Genomic DNA, 20,704 nt, shown 5'->3' with positions numbered 1-20,704 from the left:
AGGGTCCCTTCTTTATTTTTCTGAAGGAGAACTGCTATATCATTGATGTCAGCTTGGATGACAAAAGATGTGTTGGGGTCTGGGTGTTTAAGGATGGGTTCAGCAGCACACCAGACCCCTTTGTATAAGTGCTCATGCAGAACCTCATTAATCAGCTGCATGAAAATGGTGTGTGGGGGGAGGGCATGCAGTCCAAAAGGGAGAACTTGAAATTGGAAATATCCTAGGGGGAAGTTTAATGTAGTTTTCCACTCATCTCCTTTCTTGATTTGCACTCAGTAATAGGTTTCCATCAAGTCCAGTTTGGTAAAAAAAAAATCCCCTTTGCTAGATGAGCTAACATGTTCTTCATTAGCAGCAGGGTGGTATACATTTTCCACTTAAAGTGCATTGAGCCCATGATAGTCTACATATAGATGTAGGGAGTTGTCTTTTTTTTCCTTTTCACTGAACAGCACTGGAGCTGCCATGCGTGATTTGTGGGTTGAATGTTTTATTCAACCCACAAAGTCATGCATGGCAGCTCCAGTGCTCTAGTTAAGTTTTTAATCTATGAATGCCCTCAGTTTCTCCAGTTCTCTCAGGGATAGAGTTTTGGTTTGGTTAATTTGGCCCCAGATAGAATTTCAGTGGTGCAGTTTGTGGGTTGGTGGGATGGAAGCACATCCAAGTTCTGTTCATTAAATATTTCTCTTAAATCCCAGTACTCTCTTGGGATTAGGGAAATGAGGTTTTCCTGTTTGCAAAAACAGATGTTTTTTTCTTCTATATTCCCCACAAAAGGTAGGCATCAAATGAGAGAATGAAGAACTCTGGAAGACAGCAGCATTTGATATGGTAAATAGAGATGTACTATGGAGTAAATTGACATCTCTTAAAAAGAACCCAGACTCCTGGCTTTGATTAAATGGTTCAAAGCCCATTTGAATTTATTGCTCAAACCATAGTTGCCCAGGGTCCCTAGCCCCATTAATCAAGGTTTATAAAGCTAAAGTTACCAAAATGGAGCAGAAATTTGGGGTCTTTACTCAACTACAGTCCTAGAACAAACACAGTCCCAGCATTTGAGATGTATTTTGGGTGTAGATCCAAGAACATCTGCTGCAGCAGTTAGAGCTGAATTGGGAATTCATACAATTCAGGCATTATCTAAAATTAGAGCTTAAAACTACTGGTGCAAAGTTAATGAAATGGAGACTGATAGATTCCCCAAATTATGCCTACTAGAGCAAATAAAACTACAATCACAAATCTCTTGGATCACCAAACTAACAAATTTTGTAAGAAGCTGTGGCCTTCCTGTCTCTTGTGTAACAGGAGAACAATCTAAAAAAAGAGTTGCCCAAAGAATTAAGGATATACAAGCACAAACTGATATAGCTATCCTTAGTAAGGTGGGTAAGTTGAAATGGCTGAGTAAATACAAATGTACTTTTCAAGTAGACAGTTATTTGAAGTTACAACTCCCAAAACATCTTAGGGAGATATTTACGAGAGCGAGATTCAAACAGCTTGACACAATGGTCAGATATGGGAGATTTCATGCTATACCGTACAATGAGCGTCTCTGCATTTGCGGAGTGGCAGAGGTAGAGGACCTGGCTCACATCCTATTTGACTGTTGCCTGTATAAGAGGGTGAGAGACAGGTATCTTGGTCTATATACCAAACGAATGATCCATTGGGATCCCCATATCAAAATAACTTACCGTACCTTATGTCCGGCCAGAACTTGAAAATAGCACAGTACTTAAACAAAATGATCCGGTTGAGATCCGCATATGTGGGACTGATTGGGGTAGATTGCAAGGGCAACTCTGAAATATAATGTTATCCTATTTTATCTATATCTTAAATTATTGTACATAATTACAATTTCATTTTAGATTGTATTTTATTACTATCTCATCTTAAATTGTATTTTATCAAATTCCATTTTAAATTGCCTTTATCAAATTTTAGTAACAATTTGTTGCTGGAACTTTGCACTTTGATATGGTCCAAGGGCTAATCAATAAAGACTTAAACTCTGGAAGACAACCACTGGTTTAGGGGATGATGCCATTGAGAGAACTTTGGATTCTTAGACCATGGTTTACAAAATCTGCATGGGGGGTCCTTTGGCAGGGGATGGGCTACATCTGACAAGAACTGGGGAAAACATATTTGGAAACCAACTGGATTGCCTTATCTGAAGAGCTTTAAAGTAAAACCAGAAGCTAATTCCAATCACAAACCTCAGGACAGTCAAACAAGTGGTAAGAAAGAAAGGGAACTAAGAACAAAACAGTTGTGTAGAAGCAAAGGGACTTTGCCTTTGCACCACTGCTCAAAAGTATGAGTGTCATGGTTCTGACAGATGAAACTCTTCAAAGAACTTCAAGGCATTGTTTACCTTAAAGAACCTTTATTTGAGTAGCATAGCATTGGCACGTACATAGTCAAAGCCAAAATCTGAATTCCACTCCCCTGAACACATAGTATCAAAGCACAATTCCCTCCTCTAATTAACAGTCATAAATCACATTCTCCAATTAGTTTGAAATGCAGACTTTCACTCCAGTTCTCCAACCTGCCATTTTTATCATCTCTTATTTCAAAAAACCTTGAATCACACACTACTACAATATTGTTATGTCTAACTAATTCCCCTACACATTCTTCCTCCTCCCCTCCCCCAGTATCATCTAATTCTAACTCCAAGAGTAACGCACAAGTTAAGGGAAATGACTGCATCTCCATATGTTGTCAAAGCAAGGGCATCCAATGTTAGCAGCATTGACATTGAGAACAAACGGTGAATTTGACATCTAAGTACACATGGGCAGATATGACATCATTGCCATTACTGAAGCCCATAAATGGAATATGCAGCTGGAGGGATTTAAATTGTTTAAGAGAAACAGACCAAATAAAAGAGGAAGTGGAATTGCACTATATATAAAAATTAACCATATCTCTACAGAAATACAGCAGAACAATAATGAAAACTAAAGTAAGTAAGAATGGGGGACTTTATAAAAGCCCATGCTAGCACTATACTTAAGAAGAAAAATTAAAAACTGGCATGGCTGCACAAAGAATTCTCTAATAAACTGAGTGACAAAAAAGACAAATATAAAAAGTGGAAAGAGGGGCCCATAACTAAGGCAGAATATCAGCATATAGCCTGAACCTGCAAAGATGAAGTCAGGAAAGGTAAGGCTCAAAATGAACTAAGGCTTGCAACAAATGTGAAAAACAACAAAACAAAAAGCTTATTTCAAAATATGAAAATAAGAAAATAGATAAAGAAAACTATCGGTCCATTAATGGGAGACAATGGCAAAGTGATAAGTAGCAGGGAGAAAGCAGAACTGCTTAAATCATTCTTTGCAGTCCAACCTATCAAAAATAGTATTGTAAAAGATTAGGAATACAAGTCAAAATAGGCAAGAAAATGGTAAGACAACAGCTATCCAACTGATGAGTTGAAGTCACCAGAGACATTCTATCTGAGAGTTCTAAAGGAGCTGGCAGACATGATCTCATACTGAACTGTATCTTTCAAAAATCCTGGCATACCAAGGAACTACCAGAGGACTGGAAAAGAGCTGACATGGTTCCCATCTTCAAAAAAGGAAAAATGGATCCAGGTAATTACAGACCTGTTAGGCTGACATCAATACCTAGGAAGATTCTGGAAAAGAGAATTTTCAAATACCTACAGGCAAGCAAGGTCAGAAGCCAACATAGGTTTATCAAAGATTGGCAAACCAATCTTTGACAAAGTGACAAATTAGTGGATCAGCAAAATGCTATGGACATAATTTACTTGGACTTCAGAATCAGAATCAAATAGAGCTGGAAGGGACCTTGGAGGTCTTCTAGTTGAGCCCTCTGCTCAAGTAGGAGTCCCTATATCATTTCAAACAAGTGGCTGTCCAGTGTCTTCTTAAAAACCTCAACTGATGAAGCATCCACAATGTCCGAAGGCAAGCTGTTCCACCGGTTAATTGTCCTCATTGTTAGGAAGTTTCTCCTTAATTCCAGGTTGCTTCTTTCCTTGATTAGTTTCCATCCATTGTTTCTTGTCTTGCCTTCTGGTGCTTTGGAAAATAAATTGACCCCTTCTTTGTGGCAGCCCCTCAAATACTGGAATATTGTTGTCATGTCCCCCTTAGTCCTTTTCTCTAGACTGGCCATTCCCAAATTCTAATCATCTTAGTTGCACTTCTTTGCACTTTTTCCAAAGTCTCAACATCTTTTTTTGTAATGTGATGACCAAAACTGAATGCAGTATTCCAGGTGTGGCCTTATAAGGCTTTATAAAGCAGTACTAATACTTCACATGATTTTGATTCTGTACCTCTGTGTATACAACCAAGGATTATAATAGCTTTTTTGGTGGCGGCTGCACACTGCTGACTCATGTTTAAGTGATCATCCACTACGACTCCAAAGTTCCTCTCACAGTTACTGTTTTGGAGCCAGATTTCATCTAATCTGTACTTGTACCTTTAGCTTTTCCTGCCCAGGTGTAAAACCTTGCTTTTCTCCACATTAAATACATTTTGTTGGATAGGGCCCATTGTTCAAGTCTGTCAAGATCTTTTTGGATTCTGAGTTTGTCTTCTGGGGTGTTGGCTATTCCTACTAGTTTAGTGTCATCTGCAAATTTGATGAGATCCCCTTCTATTCCCTCATCTAAGTCATTTATAAAGAAATTGAACAGTACTGGGCCTAAGACAGAACCTTGTGGTATCCCACTGCTTACTTCCCTCCATGTAGATGTAGTGCCATTAAGGACTACTCGTTAATCCTACAACTGAGTGGCTATAGAATTTAGAGCACACTGCATTCAGCAATTTTCATCTTTAATCTTGAATGGAGTTACAGTTCCTCATTAAAGTCTGGTGCACAATCTGGGGTTTTTTCTTGGACTCCCAATTCCTGTTCATAGAGTAGATGGCAACTGTGGCCAAGAACAGTTTTGTATAGGTTCATCTGGTGTACCAGTTTGTACACCTTCTTGGACTGGAAGGCCCTTCAAACAGTTACTCCTACCTTACTCAGTTCATGGCTTGACTACTACAACACAGTTTACATGGGCTGCTCTTGAAGACTATTCAGATGGTTCAACTAATCCAAAATGCAGGATGCAGGCTGTGATGTGCATTCTTTGGTATGTCAGTGTCACACACTGGTTTGCAAATTGCACTTATTGTTGGTATGCCTCTTGGATTATTCAAGGTGCTGCCTATCATTTATTGTATAAAGGTTTCCATGTTTTCTGCCCATCTATAAAAGTTGGCAGAGTTAACATGCATTGGCTGCCATCAATTAAACAATCCATCAATACTCAGGAAGTGTGCCTTTCTCTGTCACAATGTCTGTCTTGTCTTCTGGAAAGAGAGCCCTTCAGAGATATTTGTAGTTCCCAACCTGATAGCCAGGGCTTTTTTTCTCATAGAACCCTCAGAACGGAGTTCTGGCACCTTTTTTGGATAGAACCTTCTGGAGTAGGCAAGGTGGGGTTTTTTTTTTACAAAAAAAGCACTGCTGATGGCAATTCAGGTAGCCTTGACAACCAGGCTATACTTTCAGTCTTGGAATAGCATGGATGTGTCCCTCTTGTTAGACATGTTTTTGTATATATAGTGTACTATTTGTATAGATACTATTTTATTTTTTGATTGTACAGTTTATAAATTGTTGCTTGTTTTAAGCTGTGAGCTACTGGGTCATGTTAGAGTCAAGCTGTACCTAACTCTAATCAAAGAGAGAGATCTGACCTATTTTTGAACTCACTTTATTTTTCACTTGCATTTCCTGGCTTAGAAAATTTGGCCCTAATCTAACTTGTTTTCTTACTGACAGTCATAGAGCCCCTTTATATAATTGCTTTCCAACATTTCATTGTGTTGGAAAAAATAAAAAGTAAGAAAAGCCCACAAATTGCACTCAGTTCCCAGGGTCCCATTTGCTACCTTTACACACCAACACAGTGAATGGAACTGAAAATTGTTGTGGGGGATTGGGGCTTTAAGGCTTACTAATAACAATCTTTAAACTCTCTCTCCCCCAAATCAGGTGGATTTGTTTCATTTTTCTTTGTACTGTGTAATGAAGAAACTTGTTGACCAGTTTTGCTCTTTAAGTTTTCTGTTCACTCACGAAAAAAGGATACATATATTTCAGCCTCTACCAACTGTGGTGCTAGAATAGGTTAAGCAGAGCAGAAGGAAGAAATGATAGGCTGAATATGGTAATTTAACTGTGCTTCTATATACTATAAGGATATTTAGGAGGAAGGCAGAAAAGGAGACACTTACTTTTAGAAATAATGATATACAATGTTAAAGTGTTCTCATTCGTGTCCTCTAGTGCTACAGAAATAAAACCAATTTTAGACAAGAACATTGATAGTTTTGTGTTCAGCATATCACCCAGAGTTCCTTCACTTTTTGATTCTTTTACCAAACCATCAGGTGGAATAAAAAAAGGCACTTGGAAAGTGACTGCATAGCCAACATTACTGTCATAGGAAGATTGACTTGAGTCAGATAACAATGATAGCTAATATTAAATAGTGTTTGGAATACAACTTTAGTTGTCATGACCTTTAACTAGGCAAAATAGTGCATTGTAGGGCAACAGGTTTTGAACCAATGCACCTCAAATGACTTAAATTACAGTATGTGTCCAAAATTCAGGAGCCATGACTCCCAAGGGGATGAAATTTGGGGAAGTTGTAGCTTCTTCAGTGCTACTGACTAATACACAGCTGCACTGCTGCTGTAGTCATATGATCTTTATTTTCAACATTCTGTGACAGTTTTCAGCCAATCATGCAGTCTCTTGCTCCCTCCTCACCTAGCAGCAGCCACTTACCAAAGGGAAGGGAAGGGAAGAAAAGGGGAACTTGATTTCCAATGCTCCCTGCCAGATTCCTAAAGGAAACTCAATGGAAGTTTGAGTTTGGAATTTGGCTTGCTGGCAAGCCAGCAAGAATTTGAAAGTTGCTCCTGCTCCTACTGCATTTTTGCACACCCTTCTGGGCAAACATTTTGATTCTCTATTTAGATAAGGACATCTCTCTGAAACAATGACCCCAAAGAGTACAGAATATCTAGTTATGCTTTAAATATTACTTTTAGTGTTATGAAAATACTAAGTAAGCAATACTTACTTATTGGCCAAAATATAAATGCTGATATTCTGTCATTGATTTTAGCAGAGATAAAAATAATCTGGAATTAAACACTACAATAAATATCAGTATGCCATTAATATTGGCAGCCAACCATCCTGTGCTTCCCTGCATTTGACAAAGTAGACCACAAGCTACTTCTTGGTAAACTAGAAAAATGTGGGATTGGACAACATCACCACCAGATGGATTTGTAACTGGCTGACAAAATGCACTCAATGAGTAGACCTTAAAGGTGCTATATCTACATGGAGGGAAGTAAGCAGTAGGGTACCACAAGGCTCTGTCTTAGACACAGTGTCATGGTTCTAATATGACATTGAATGTTCTTGCTTTGACACATAGTATTCTTCAGTATCTTCATAAATGATTTAGATGAAAGAATAGAAGGGGAACTCCTCAAATTTCAGATGACACTAAACTAGTAGGAATAGCCAACACCCCAGAAAACAAGCTAAGGATCCAAAAAGATCTGGACAGATTTGAACAATGGGCCCTATCAAACAACATGAAATTTAATGTGAAGAAAAGGAAGGTTTTACACCTGGCAGGAAAAACCAAAGGTACAAGTACAGATTAGGCAAAACCTGGCTCAAAAACAGTAACTGTGAGAGGAACCTTGGAGTCCTAGTGCAGAAATCCCCATTACTGGGCCACAGCCTCTTGGCCACTGGACCACGTAAGTGGCTGGCCAGGGTACATGCGTGTGTGTGCACACTTACACCTCCTTGCACTGGCACTAGCCAAGCCGCAAGCCTCGTGCCAACACTAGCTGAGCCACAAATTGTGATCGTGCCAGCACTAGCCAAGTTGTGAGCTGCAAGCCTTGCGCTGGCCCTAGCTGAGCCACAAGCCTCACACCAGCACTAACTGAGCCACGAGCTGCACACCAGCGCTAGCCAAGCCGCGAGTCTCGTGCTGTCACTAGCAACCCCATATGTGGAGAGCACATGCTTCTGGACCCATTCGCGTGTATGCAACCACATTAGTATGTGTGCACATGCCTACCCTTGGTATAGGTTCTCCTGCTTGAGCAGGGGGCTGGACTTAGAAGACCTCCAAGGTCTCTTCCAGCTCTGTTTTATTCTATTCTAGTAAAACCTGCATTGTATTCTGATATTATCATCTTATGCATTTTTCTGATCAAGAGCAACAGAATTGGCTGTCATAGTGGATTTGTAGAGAACAAGTTTTGCCTTCTGTTCTTCTCACTTTATGTAATTGACTTGGCTTGTTTAACTTATGAGAATAATGTGATATTTAAAAACAATAGCTATATTTTAATACTTTGTATCTGTAGGTCTCTAGCCACCTGAAATAAGTTCTGATAATGATTCTTTGCTGCTTTTTTGTTTGTTTTCTTTTCCAGTTTATTCGAAACTCTCCAATCATTATTTTGGTCAGTCTTTGGACTCATCAACCTGTATGTGACCAATGTTAAAGCTCGTCATGAATTCACTGAGTTTGTTGGGGCCACTATGTTTGGGACCTACAACGTCATCTCACTGGTGGTCCTGCTTAACATGTTGATAGCCATGATGAACAATTCCTACCAGCTTATTGCTGTCAGTAGTTAATATTTTGCTTTTTTACTCTGAAATAATATTGACAATGACTTCTTATATGCTTAGAAATTTAGATTCTCTATCCCCAAGACAACAAACATCAACTTATTGCAAATTCCAGAAAGTATACTACTGAGCTTCCCAATTCAGTTCATATATCCAATCCAATACAACACTCAAAGTCTAGTGTATAAAGAAATTAGTTTTCAAACCAAAATATCCTTACTAACCAATAACTATGTTAACATATCAGACTATGCTAGCTTTAAAAACTGCTTCTCCCTAGCCAGGAATTTTCTCAGTCCCAATAATTTGTCTCTTACATTTCATTTCTATATCTTCCAAACCCTTGACTATTTAGTCTGCATATTTTATTCATCTTCATGCTTTATCCCTAATGTACCAATAAATTATCTGTTATTTCACTCCTTTTTCTGACAACTTCTCCTTTACTTCTTAAACTTCTATTATCAACTTACTTTATTCTTATTTCATTTTTCTTTTACCTTTAATTTGGACTAATTAACAAAATTTCCTGCAGAAGTTTGCTCCCCTTAGTGATCCACATTTTTACAGCCCAGATATAGTAGTCCTATTTTTAATTGTCCCTACAGGCAATCCTTGCTTACTGACTGCCTCATTTAGTGACCATTCAAAGTGAGGATTGTGTAAAAAACAGCTTTGTGACTAGCTCATGCATTTACAGTACAACTGTTACATAATCCCACAACCACATGATCACCATTTGGGTGGTTAACAACTGGCATGCATTTACAACTGATGCATTGTCCCATAGTCACATGATTGCCAATCTTGTGCTTCACAACTAGCTTCCACTAAGCAGAGTTAACGGAGGATAGAGAAGTAAAATCACTAGTCATAGACATGTGATGTCTTGCTTAGCAACTGCAGTGTTTTTTTTTAACAACCAAATGAGAAAAGAAATCATAAGCCTGTGGCAGTCATGGTCACACTTAGTCACTATGTCCATAGTGATACAGTTGCAATTATGTTTTTTAACTGAGGCCTACCTGTTTTTTAAATTCTTTTACAGCTAAATATATACAGACAGTCCTTGACTAACAAACAGTTGCTTAATGTCTGCTTTAAATTATAAATGTAATTGTGTGGCATGACATTGTAAATTGTCATGCCACACACCCACCAAGCAATCACATGACTGCGTTTCACATGCTTATAAAATCATAGAGCTTGTCCTTCCCTCATTTGCTTCAGTTAGGACCCAGTGCTCAAGGCTGTCAAGATCCTTCTGAATCTTGAGTCTGTCTTCCAAAGTATTAGCTTGTGTCATCTGAAATGTGATGAGTTCCCCTCATCTAGATCATTTATGAAAATGTTGAACAGTACTGGCCCAAAGCAGTATCTTAGCTACCCAACTGCATGCTTCCCTTGATATTGATGTAGTTCCATTCAGGATTACATACTGTGTGTGATCGGTCAGACTATTGTGAATCCATTTGGTGGCAGTACTGTTTACCCCATATTTCTCTATCTTACCAAGAAGTAGGCTGTGGTCTACTTTGTCAAATTCCTTTCTGAAGTCCAAATATATCCACAGTATTTTGCAATAAGGCAATAAGATTTGTCTGATATGATCTGCTTTTAACAAACCCATACTGGCTTCTAGTAATCATTGTACATTTCTAGATACTTATTATCATAATGCAATTAATAAAACAAGTACCAGCATTATACTCAGAAGGCCAACAACAAACACCCTGTGAATCAAATACTCATAAAAATAAAATGATTTTAATGGCCTTCCAGAGGGCAATGAGGGTTTGGCCCAAACACACCTACAGCAATACATTCCACCATGTGAGAGTCTGTCTTAATGCATTCTCCTGTTATCTTCCCCCAGCAACAGAGGTAGAAAGACAGCTGTTTTGAGAATAAAACTTATCACAAATCTTCCATAGGCTTTGTTTTTCTCTATAGCATATCATTGGTTAGGCTCTTTTTTGAAAACTTACTTTGAACATTCTGCTATTTTCCTTTTTCATTCTTAGCTATTCTCTCCAAGATGGTATTGGATTATATGCCTTGGAGAAAGGGAGCTATAAGAAAGGAAAAAGATTAACATTATATTCATGTAAATATAGTATTTCTTTTTGTTCTTTTTTTGGAAAAAAATTATTAATTTTATAGGGTTAACAAAGAAGGTAGGGAAAAAGGGGACTTGGAGTAGGGTAGAGGAAAAATTAAGGGTAGGGATTGGGATATATACATATATTTGTGAAGCAATATGGTGGTTGGGTAATCCAAAGTAGCAAATAACAAATTATTTGTAGATAGTTCAGGTTGCATCAATAAAAATTCCCTCTCTGATTCCCTTAATTTTCACATAGTTAAAGTAATTAAGTTAATACAGTTCTAGTTATGAGCTAGTCAATTAACAAATTTTTCAATATAGTTAGACTAATACATATCAAAATCCTGTTTTTAGGTTTTACCTAATTGCAATAAAAATACTCTAAGGTAGCCTATAATATGCAGAAAAGAGCTTACCCACAATTCCCTGTTTCAGTAAAGAATAATTCTCTTGTCTACAAAACTTACATTGTTCATTACATATCATTCTTATGATTTAACAGTAAAGTCTAATTTTCATCTTAACACATCACCAATTTATTAAAGAGAAAAAAGAAAAAAAATTGTCTTAACCATTCAACATTTAATAAAATATTATCTTCTATTTTGTTTTCCTTTAAAAATCTAAAACCTAAACTGATTCTATATTTAGGTTTTAGATTTTTAAAGGAAAACAAAATTAAGCTTTTAGGATAAAACTTTGAATTCTACAATAGAATTTAGAAATTTATAATAGAATATCTTCTATTTTATTAAATGTTGAATGGTTTAGACAATTTTTTTCTTTTTTCTCTTTAATAAATTGGTGATGTGTTAAGATTAGCAAGGTGTATTCAAAAAAAGCCTTGACAAATAGTTAACACACATACACACACACACATGCACACACACACACACACACACACACACACACACACACATATATATATATATTTAAGATTCCCCTTAGTCCATCAAAAGACATTTTTTAAGTTCTGTCTTTACAAATCCCCCCAAAAAGAGACACATCTAGATCTTTAAATCTCTCGCCTTCTTTCTGTGCCAATCAGGCTTCCATCTTAGTGGTTTTAAGTTCTCCAATGTGTCTCCATTTCTTCCTCCACCTCTTATTTGAATCCATGGAGACCATCCAAATGACAGTTTTGCCAAGCTAATGTCCTCTTTATAATCATTGAAGTATTGGTTTAATAGCTCAATTTTTGATGTTTGCTGTGATATGATTGTCATTAATTCACTCTGGTCTTTATCTTGTTCCGTTTCCATCTGGGTTAGGTAATAAGTAGTAGCTGATGTTGTTATCATTTGATTAGCTGAATCCTCAACATACTGTATTTGGAGGCCTTTCATTAGTGTTTACAGCTAAGTCTTCCATGGAGGCTATTTTAATAAGTAATTTTCCACCTCCAATGTTTCTAAAAGGTTTTTTTCAGTGCCAGGTGTTCCCACACTTGTCTTTAAAGATAATATCAAGGACAGCTCTCCGCTCTCAAAATAAGCAAAAGGTTTACTTGCAATTCCAGTTTAGCCACAGGATGTCATCAGTAGCATATAGAATAAGTTGTAAAGTTCTTTTTATCTTTCTAAATTAATATAAAACTTTTATATAGTTAGTCCATTCTTTTTTCCTTAGATCACATCTTAAACAGAAAATAGGGTAGTAGATTCCCCACAAAAATAGGAGCTTTTTAGTAAGTAGGAATGAAATTATTTAATTTCTTTGTTTAATCAGCTGGGGTTTTTTTCTTCAACACTTTAAGGCTTAAAATGTTGATCCCCCACGTATACAGATGCCATTTTCTCAAAAAAAGGGGGGAGAAATTTTTCAGAAAAGTCCCACAGGCAAGCAGTTAGGGGGATAAGAAAGAAAAGGTCTCACCCAGGTCCTCCAGATTGCTTTGTTGTGCTAGATGGTGCTTTTGGCTTTCGGCAGGGAGCGGCTTAGTGATTGGCCATGTTGATGGCCAAAAGGAGCTGCTCTGGATTCAAGCGGAGGGCTGCTGCCCTTCCACGATCATAGGAGGGTCTCCTTATGGTGGTTGCCCCTCCAGGGTGACTTTCAACCCTTTTCAGGGTCCTCCAATGAAGAAGGGTCAGACGGCAGGGAGGGAGGTCTCCCCTGTGCGTCCGAAAGCGCTGTGCGCGCAAACCAGAAGCCATTTATAGTATTTCTTTGGGCTATTTACAAAATAGAAAGTATCAATGCAATGAAATCACAACCATTTTAAAATTACAAAGAGGTTAGGGAAAAAGTAACCCAAAACATTTATTTGAGAACCAAATAAAGTAGTTAAATGATCAGTGATCACATCCTTGGAGGTTAATGAAAGTCAGGTGAAACAAAATAAATTACATGGGTTTGGATCCCTGAATTTGTTTGTTTGTTTATTTATTTATTTATTTATTTATTTATTTATTTATTTATTTATTTATTTATTTTATTATTTTCTAAGTACTAATGCCATTTCAATTCATCTATTCTTATTTAGAAGGATATAAAATTGTTAAGAGTGTTTTAAGAGAGAATATTTCACTCTGCTCTCCAGAGCTTTTGGCCTCCAGAGTAACTTCCTGCCATCAATTCAGCCCTAAGAAGAAAAGTAATCACTATCCACCCCCTGTAGCTTCCACAGGTCTTATTGAATTTCTATCTGAATCTTAATTTCTTCCCTTCTGTAATGTATTGGGATTTTACTTGAACTGTGTTCATGTGTCTTTTGAATGCTGCTTAAGGTTGCTCAATTGAGGTGTCTGTGTAACGGTTGCTGACTAGCCAGACATGCAGTCTCCAAGAAGATCATTGGATGATTTGGGGTGGGAATGGGTTCCTTTAAACTCTGTGGTGGTGAACCTATGGCACACGTGCCACAGGTGACACGCAGCGCCCTCTCTGTGGGCACACATGCCATCGCCCCAGTCCTAGGGCTTCAGCTGGGTTTTATAAAACCTTTTCACTTTAAGCCTCTGCCGCTGTGTGCAAAAAAAAATTTCAATTAATCAATTTCAACTTCTCACAGGAAAAAAAATATCTTGCAAAGTTGGAATTGATTGAACTTTTTAGTCCCACCCAGTCTGCTGTTACCACCACAGCCATGCCCACCCAATGGGCTACACTCACCCAATGGGCCACCCCCACCCAGCACCCGATGATACATAAGTGGGTTTGGGATTGCAGTTTGGGCACTCGGTCTCTAAAAGGTTTGCCATCACTGCTTTAAACCTATTGGGCTCCGCCTAGTGGCCAACCATATAAATATCTACACAGAAGCCTCTGATTCAGTTCTGTTCCTGTTTGCCTCAATAAAGAAATGTTCCTGTTTGAAACCTGTTGTCTTGCTTCCTGCCTCCAAAGAACTCACTACACAACACTAGTGACAAGGGTGGGATCCTGCTTCTTTGGAAGAGCTGAAAGTCACTAGGGGGTGAGGCCAGCAAAGCGCCTGGCAGGGAATGTGTTTTTCCCCCCCTCAGTCAGCCTAGCAAGCCATGCTAGTGACCACCCCACCCTGCGGACCAGTCCCAGGGCCAACAGAAGGAGCAGGATGAGGCAACAAGAGACCCGATCTGTGAAGACTTCCCAAAGATTATGAAAGTTGGAAAGCTTGAGGAATTTGATGTTACTCACCCAGAGAGATTGTCATCCCACATCTCAAGAGTAGAAAACTACCTCCGCACCAACCAGGTCGCTGAAGACAGCCTGAAAACTGCAACACTCCTCTGTGTCTGCAGGCCTGCAACACTCGACATCGCGGAGAACTTAGTCACACCCGTGCAGTTGGAGTCAGTTACTTTCATGGACCTGAAGAAATAGCTTGGCAACCATGTCCAGCCCAAGCTGTCGGTGATCGCATCAAGGTACGCCTTTGAACAACGAGTTCAACAACCGCAGCGTTGAGACAAGCTTCGTGCCTATGCCAATTTTCAGACTTAGAAGAAAGGCGTCGACACCGACTCGTCTATGATTATGGAGCAGAGAGCTGCAACAGAAACTTTGCAAAAGAGACTCTCTCGCTCCAAGAAAGTCATGGTGGACCAAGTCACCAGCGGAGCTGTGAAGGCCATGCTGCCCACCAAAAGCACTCAGCACAAGGAGGCTGTCCACCACGAGGATGCCAAACTTCCAGAAGATGTTGACTCCAACCACGAAGTTGACAAGATCCAATGGCACCACGACAAGGAATTGAAGACTCCTTACAAGGCAGTTCCCTTCCCTTGGTGTTTGGGCTGTGGTGGCCACCACCAACAAGCAAACTGCAGGTTCTGGACAGCCACATGTTGGGCCTGTGGGAAAACCGGCCACATCGTGTCAGTCTGCAGAGGTCACCAGAAGGACTGCCAATTGGATGTTCCAATCAGGAGAGGTACCGGGGCCCCGGGGCAGCATAGTGTAGGGTTTTGCTCCAAGTCAAATGCCTGCAGTTCAGGATTATCGTGGCCCCAGGAATTTTCCAAGGTATCATGGAGCGTATGCTCAAGGGCATTCCAGGGGTTTAGCCCTACTTTGACAATGTGCTCATCGCTGGTGAGTCCACTGAGGTGCTTGCAAGGAGGCTCAAGGCCATCCTTCAATGGTTCCACAAAGCAGGCCTTAAATTAAAAAGAAATAAGTGTAACATTGGGTTACTTACTGAGTTCCTGGGTTTCCGTATTGATGCTGAAGGCATCCACCCTTCCGAGTCCAAGCTGAAGGTCATTCAGCTGGCACCTAGCCCCAGGTCAAAAGGAGAGCTTCAGGCATTCCTGGGTCTCCTTAATTTTTACCATGCGTTCCTTCCTAACAAGGCCACAGTGGCAGAGCCGTTACACTGGCTCTTAGACAAAAACACCCCATGGAAGTGGACCAAGGTTCACAAAAACAGCTTTAAGGCAGTAAAATCACTGCTGTCTTCCAATTCAGTGCTTACGCACTTTAAAGAATCATTGCCTGTATGCATTGCGTGTGGGGGCTGTTTTAAGCCATTTGGCAAGTGATGGGACTCAAGTCCCAATTGCATATTATTCAAGGACATTGTCCTCAGCTGAGTGCAATTATGCTCAAATTGACAAAGAGGCCTTGGCCATTGTGGCCGGAGTGAAGAAATTCCATGATTACTTGTATGGCAGGGAATTCACGGTCTACACTGACCATAAGCCCCTGTTGGGGTTATTAACTGCAGGTATGCAGATGCCTCAAATACTGTCCCCTAGGATGTTAAGATGGTCCATCTTTATGTCAGCCTACAGCTACAGGCTGATTTACAAACCCAGCAAAGACATGGGCCATGCAGAACGGCCTCAGCAGGTTGCTATTGCCACAGGTAGAGCCAGATCCAGCTCCAGCAGCTCTCATTTTGTCAATTCAGGATTTGCCTGAATTTCCCCTCCATGCTGGGGATGTGGCTGCAGAAACTGCTACAGACAAGGTTTTAAGCAGAGTCTTGCCATGGATTCACACAGGGTGGCTGGAAAACAGCCCTGGACCAGAGTTCCAGAGCTATTTCACATTTAGACACGAGCTTTCACCTCACAAGGGTTGCATCTTATGGGGGAGCAGGGTTATTGTCCCCAATTCATTAAGGAACCATGTACTTCAGTCTCTGCATGAGAGACATCCAGGCATAGTCCAGATGAAGGCATTGGCATGTAGCTACCTATGGTGCCCAGGGTTAGATAAGGCTATCGAGGCCCAAGTACATGGGTGTTACACGTGTCAACAGTCCAGACCAGAAATGCCACACGCTCTTGTCCACAGATGAGAGGAAACTCATACACTATGGTCAAGAATTCACAATGACTTCACTGGGCCCATGTTTTTACTAAGGATTTGTTCTAGTCATGTTAGTTATCCAAATTCCATTACCTATGGTGATCAGTAAGCAGTAAACATTGCTTCTGCACATATATTAGCTTTGGGGATTGAGAAAGGACTAAATGGCAGTAATAGCAACTCTCCTCTTCCTGGCTGTCTTCAGGTAGACCATGGTAATTCTGAGTTGAGGAAAAATAGCAAGGTTTATTTTCCAAACCAATCTGAGGTAACTTCTATTTTGTTGAAAAATGTACATGAATGCATATAGTCCTCAGGTTACAACCCCAATTGGAGCTATTTAACTGGTTCTTTGCATCTGTCTTTACACAAAGGTAAAAACAGACCAACCTATCAAAAATAGTGCTATAAAAACAGAATAGAAACACAAGTTAAGATAGGCAAGAAAATGGTAAGTGAGCACCTGTCCAGCCTAGACGAGTTCAAATCACCAGGACCAGATGGGTTACACCCCAAGGTTCTCAATGAACTGGCAGATGTGATCTCAGAACCACTGAACTATATTTTTCAAAAATCCTGGAGCACTGGGGAACTACCAGAGGACTGGAAAAGAGCTGATGTAGTTCCCATCTTCAAAAAAGGGGAAAAAATGGATCCAGGAAATTACAGACTTATCAGCCTGACCTCAATACCTGGGAAGATTCTGGAAAAGATAATCAAAGAACGAATCAGTGAGCACCTAGAGGCAAACAAAGGCCAACATGTGTTTGTCAAAAACAGATCATGTCAGACAAATCTTATTGCATTCTTTGACCAAGTGACAAAATTAGTGGATCAGAGGAATGCTGTGGATATAATTTACTTGGACTTCAGTAAAGCATTTGATAAAGTAGATCACAAGCTACTACTTGATAAGATAGAAAAATGTGGGTTAGACAGCATCACCACCAGATGGACTCGTAGCTGGCTAACTGGCCGTACTTAGTGTGTGGTCCTCAATGGAACCGCATCTACATGGAGAAAAGTGTGTAGTGGGGTGCCCCAGGGCTCTCTTCTGGGCCCAGTGCTCTTCAACATCTTCATCAATTATTTGGACGAGGGGATAGATGGGGAACTCATCAAATTTGCAGATGACACCAAGCTGGCAGGGATAGCCAACTCAGGAAGATAGGCTTAAGATATAGGAGGATCTGGACAGACTTGAACACTGGGCGCTATCTAACCAAATGAAATTCAATGGTGAAAAAAGTAAGGTTCTTCATTTAGGCAAGAAAAACCAAATATACAGGTATAGTATAGGTGGTACCTTGCTCGATAGTAGTAACTGTGAGAGGTATCTCGGAGTCCTAGTGGACAATCACTTAAATGTGAGCTGGCAGTGTGCTACAGTTGCCACAAAGGCCAACACAGTGCTAGGCTGCATTTACACAGGGATTGTCAGAATCCATTTATATCCCATTCATAAAATCCTATATGTTCTAAAAATCTTACAATCCCACTGGATTCTGACATTTTTCCAAGGAGGAGAAGAGAAGATGTTAATAAGCGCAAGGATGTTTATTCAGCCTGCCCAGAGGCTGTCTTCAAAGACCAGGGGGAGAACCTTTTGAGTCCTTCTGGAATAGGGTAGTATATAAATTAAATTAATAAATAAATAAATAAACTGAAACAACAAAGGAAGGGGGGGAAGAGATCTGGTTTGTATCTCCGGTTAAAATCTCTTAAGGAAGGGAGTAATTGTTGTAAAGACATGAGAGTTCCCTCTTTCCCATGGAAGGATTTGACACCTGAATTTTAATTGATCCGGGACAAACCAGATGGCTTGAAGGGAGGGGGTTTCGACTTGGGGACTCTTTAAAAGTACCAAATTGTAACACAGTTTCAGATCCTGTCTAGTATTTCAATCTCCAAACATGTTTTAGTAAAAGCTCCTTTTGGACAATTTCTGGTTCAAGAGTTCTTTCTTTCCTAAGATGTGGATTGGGGTGGGTCCTGACATTAGACAGGATCTGCAGTAAGAGTCAACCTGGAAGGGAAAACCTTACCGGGGGACTTTGCAATAAATACAATGTCTGACGATGGAATAAGAGAGTGTTGTGACTCAGGGCCAGCCTGTGGGTCCGACAGCCGGCTCCGACGTATCGGAGGACTCAGATGAGGGGGAGGAGGGAGACGAACCGGCTGATGATGGTTTGGAGGCTTTGCAGAGTCCTCAGCCGGGGACCTCTTCTCAGCTGCGTGAGCCCGAGAGTGCGGAGGATGATGACCCACAGCTGGCCCTGTTCAAGGACGCCCGACGCAGGAGGCAGTCGAGCAGGAACAAACAAAGAAAGGCTATGGGACTCCTCGGGAGGAGGCACAGGGAGACCACGCCCTGAGCTCTCTATAAAAGGAGTGTTTGGGGAGGGGCTGGTTGCTGAAAGCAACTTTTCCGCTTGAGAAGACAAGCTCTAGTGTTTTTGTTAACTGCGTAATTAAATCTTGGCAGATGCCTTTTAGCCTTGGACGCTCTCCAGTCTCTTCTTTCTGAAAAGGGGTTTGCCTTACTACAAGGCCAGAAGGGCTGGTTCAGAACAGTTTGCTTTCAGCCTCCCACCCCTTACAACTACGATGGAGCAGCTTCTTGCCGAGAATGCTCAGCTCACCCAGCAACTCACTTTGCTGGCAGCTCAAGTGGGGCAACTACAAGCCCAGGTACATGCTGCACCCCCACCCAGGAGGAAATGTCAGATAGCTATGCCGGATAAATTTGCTGGCAATCCAGAACTGTTTCCTGCCTTCCTGGGACAATGCCAGCTTTTTATCAGCGTGAGAGCAGCTGATTTCCCCACTGACCGAGATAAGGTGGGTTTCATGTTGAGCCTTCTGTCGGGAGATGCAGCTCGTTGGGGCACGCCTCTGTTGGCACAGCCTAGCCCTTTGTTGGATAACTTTGGGGGGTTTTGTGACCATATGCGCCTCATGTATGAGGACCCAATTAAGGCGCAGACGGCCACCCGACGCCTGAAAGCTTTGAGGCAGGGTCAGCGCCCCCTACAGGCCTACATCAGCGATTTCCGGCTGCTTAGCCAGGATTCCGCCTGGAATGAGGCTGCGCTCGTGGATGCCTTCCAGGATGGCTTGTCGGAGGAGATGTTGGATGAGCTGGCCCGCGTGGACATTCCCTCAGACCTGAATGGGCTGATCCATCTTTGTCTGCGGATCGATGCCCGGCTGCAGCAGCGAAAGAGTCACCGTGCCACCCCACAGACCCCTGCCGCTCCTGTTGTGCGTGAGCCCCCAGTCCAGAGGGAGGAGCCAATGGAGCTGGGTGCCGCCAGGTCCCGTCTATCGGAGACGGAAATGGACAGACGACGATCGGGGGGGTTGTGTTTTTACTGTGGGGACCCTGGACATTTGGCTGCTTCTTGCCCGAAGAAGCGTCAGCGGGCGTCAGTGACCAAGCCTGCCCCGAGAAAGTCCCCTGCTTTGCTGTCGGGAAACGGCCCGAGCCCGATCTAGACGGTGTGAAAGATCGGGCGACCCACAACGACCACGCCGAGCGACGCCGTTCCGACGGTGCCTGTGAACCTCCACGGCATTTGATTCTGGAGGCACGTCTGATCCTTCCTGGCAAGCCAGAGGGGATTCCGGTCCATGCCTTAATTGACTCTGGGGCTACCACTAACTTTATGGATTCGGCCTTTGTGGCCAAATGGGCTGTTCCCCAGTGTCCAGTGGATCCGCCCATGCTTGTGGAGACCATCGATGGTCGAGTGCTCCTGTCCGGGCCTATTACGGCCGCCACGCAACCCGTGTGTATGGCCATCAGTACCCATGTGGAGGCCATTCAGTTCTATGTCACTTCGGATCTGCACTTCCCCGTGGTCTTGGGACTGGCGTGGCTCCGGGCGCATGATCCACAGATCTATTGGTCTCAGAACTTGGTCACCTTCCCAAGTTTGCAGTGCGTGGACCACACCCGCCATATCTGTGCCGGCCAGGTGGAGGGTTCCCCAGGGGTTTCCTTGCCTCCCGAACTGTCCGACTTTGCTGACGTGTTCAGCGAGTCAGAGGCGGACCAATTACCCCCGCACAGGCCCTACGACTGCT

General features: G+C 41.4%; 1 protein-coding gene across 1 annotated transcript in view; it reads left to right on the top strand.

Annotated features, from left to right (window-relative positions):
* Positions 1-20,704, top strand: part of TRPC4 (transient receptor potential cation channel subfamily C member 4) — a gene marked incomplete at both ends in the record, with an annotated part of 235,661 nt that overhangs the window by 132,694 nt on the left and 82,263 nt on the right. The window contains one exon of the mRNA XM_083354460.1: positions 8,562-8,757. Within this exon, the coding sequence (XP_083210586.1) occupies positions 8,562-8,757 (196 nt within the window). The remainder of the gene's footprint in view (positions 1-8,561; positions 8,758-20,704) is intronic.

This window comes from Vipera ursinii, assembly GCF_947247035.1.
Source record: "Vipera ursinii genome assembly, chromosome: 2".
Classification (NCBI taxonomy): Eukaryota; Metazoa; Chordata; class Lepidosauria; order Squamata; family Viperidae; genus Vipera; species Vipera ursinii.
The sequence above is the reverse complement of the archived record's forward strand: the minus strand, read 5'-3'. Positions and strand labels throughout refer to the sequence as shown.